Source organism: Myotis lucifugus, unplaced genomic scaffold, assembly GCF_000147115.1.
Source record: "Myotis lucifugus unplaced genomic scaffold, Myoluc2.0 scaffold_1, whole genome shotgun sequence".
Lineage (NCBI taxonomy): Eukaryota > Metazoa > Chordata > Mammalia > Chiroptera > Vespertilionidae > Myotis > Myotis lucifugus.
Window position 1 is genome coordinate 12778010 of NW_005871049.1, and position 1299 is coordinate 12779308.

General features: G+C 55.2%; 1 protein-coding gene across 1 annotated transcript in view; it reads right to left on the reverse strand.

Annotated features, from left to right (window-relative positions):
• Positions 1-1104, reverse strand: part of MAML3 (mastermind like transcriptional coactivator 3) — a 379162-nt gene extending 378058 nt beyond the window's left edge. Inside the window, 1 exon segment of the mRNA XM_006081704.3 lies at positions 3-1104. Within this exon segment, the coding sequence (XP_006081766.1) occupies positions 3-124 (122 nt within the window). The 5' untranslated portion in view covers positions 125-1104.
• Positions 1105-1299: the final 195 nt, after the last annotated feature.

Below are 1299 nucleotides of genomic sequence, written 5' to 3' on the forward strand. Positions count from 1 at the left end.
CTGGAGTACTATTGGGAGTATTATTCACACCGATCCCGGCCCCGGCGAGGCTGCTGTTCAGGCTACTGTTGATGCAAATACTACTGCCATTCGCGGCAGCAGCGGGGGCTGCGAAATCCCCCATCCTGCTCCCCGGGCACACTATTTTGGAAGAACTTTTTTTATCCACCCCCCTATCAGCCTCCTCCTTGGGTCCAAGGATTAAAATAGTTTAAGTGGAACGCGGGGGAGACGCAAGCACATGGATGGAAACAGCAATCCCGACGGGGCAAAAAAAAAAGGGGGGAGAGATTTTGGGGTGGTTTTTTGTTTCCCTTTTTTGTAAAAACTGTAAAGCTCAAGGAGAAAAAAAGGGGGGATCAGAATGCCATCAGACACCTATCAACAAAAAGAATCACAACAAAACTGAGCCAGCAGCAAATCGGGTTGCAACTCAAGGGGAGATCCGCTCCTCTCCTGCCTTCTTTTTATAATCCATTATTTTCTAATAAATTCCAGGAGATTTCCGGTGGTTGGCAAGCATTTTCTCCCTACGTACCGAAAAACACACCCCATGTACACACACAAGCATATGCCTCCAGTGCGGACACGCGCGACACACACTCACTCCACACCGCATCGGAAAACGGCAAGCTTGCTTATTGCATTTTCCTTCCACAAAAAAGTTTTGGTGTTTATGCCGCCCCGTGTTCTCAAAGTACTTTGGCTGCTCAGTTGCATTTCACAGGATCCTAGATAGCGAATCCTCGGGCTGGGGGAAGTAAACACATGGACAGTCCGAGGCGACTGCAAAAGTAGATCGGTGAAGTCCTTTGCAAAACGCCGCGCGGAGAGCAGCCCCTAACGCTCGGCTGGGCTGCCGCTGCCGCCGCTGCTCCTGCCACCATCACAATGATCAACTGCTCGCCGCCGCCACCGCCGCCGCCGCCTCCTCCTCCTCCTCTCGCTCCTCCACCTCCTCCTCCTCCTCCATGCCAGCGGAGTGATATCAGGACGCGCGAGTCCAGTAAACACGGCAGCGGCGGCGGCTGGAGGCCGTGAGACAAGCCCGGGGGCACGGTGCAAAACCCGGCCCGGACTTTCACCCGGCAGGAGCGGGCGCGACACACACCGGCGCCGGGCGCCCGGCTCCCGGCTCCCGCCTCCCTGGCCTCCCGCTTCCCGCCCCTCCCACGCCCCCAAGCTCACTACAACCCAGGCTAGGAACCAGAGCTGCCAGAACAGAGAAAAAGAAAGATTCTGGGGGGATCTTGGGAAATGAATTAACTTTTTAACGTGTGTGTGTGTGTGTGTGTGTGT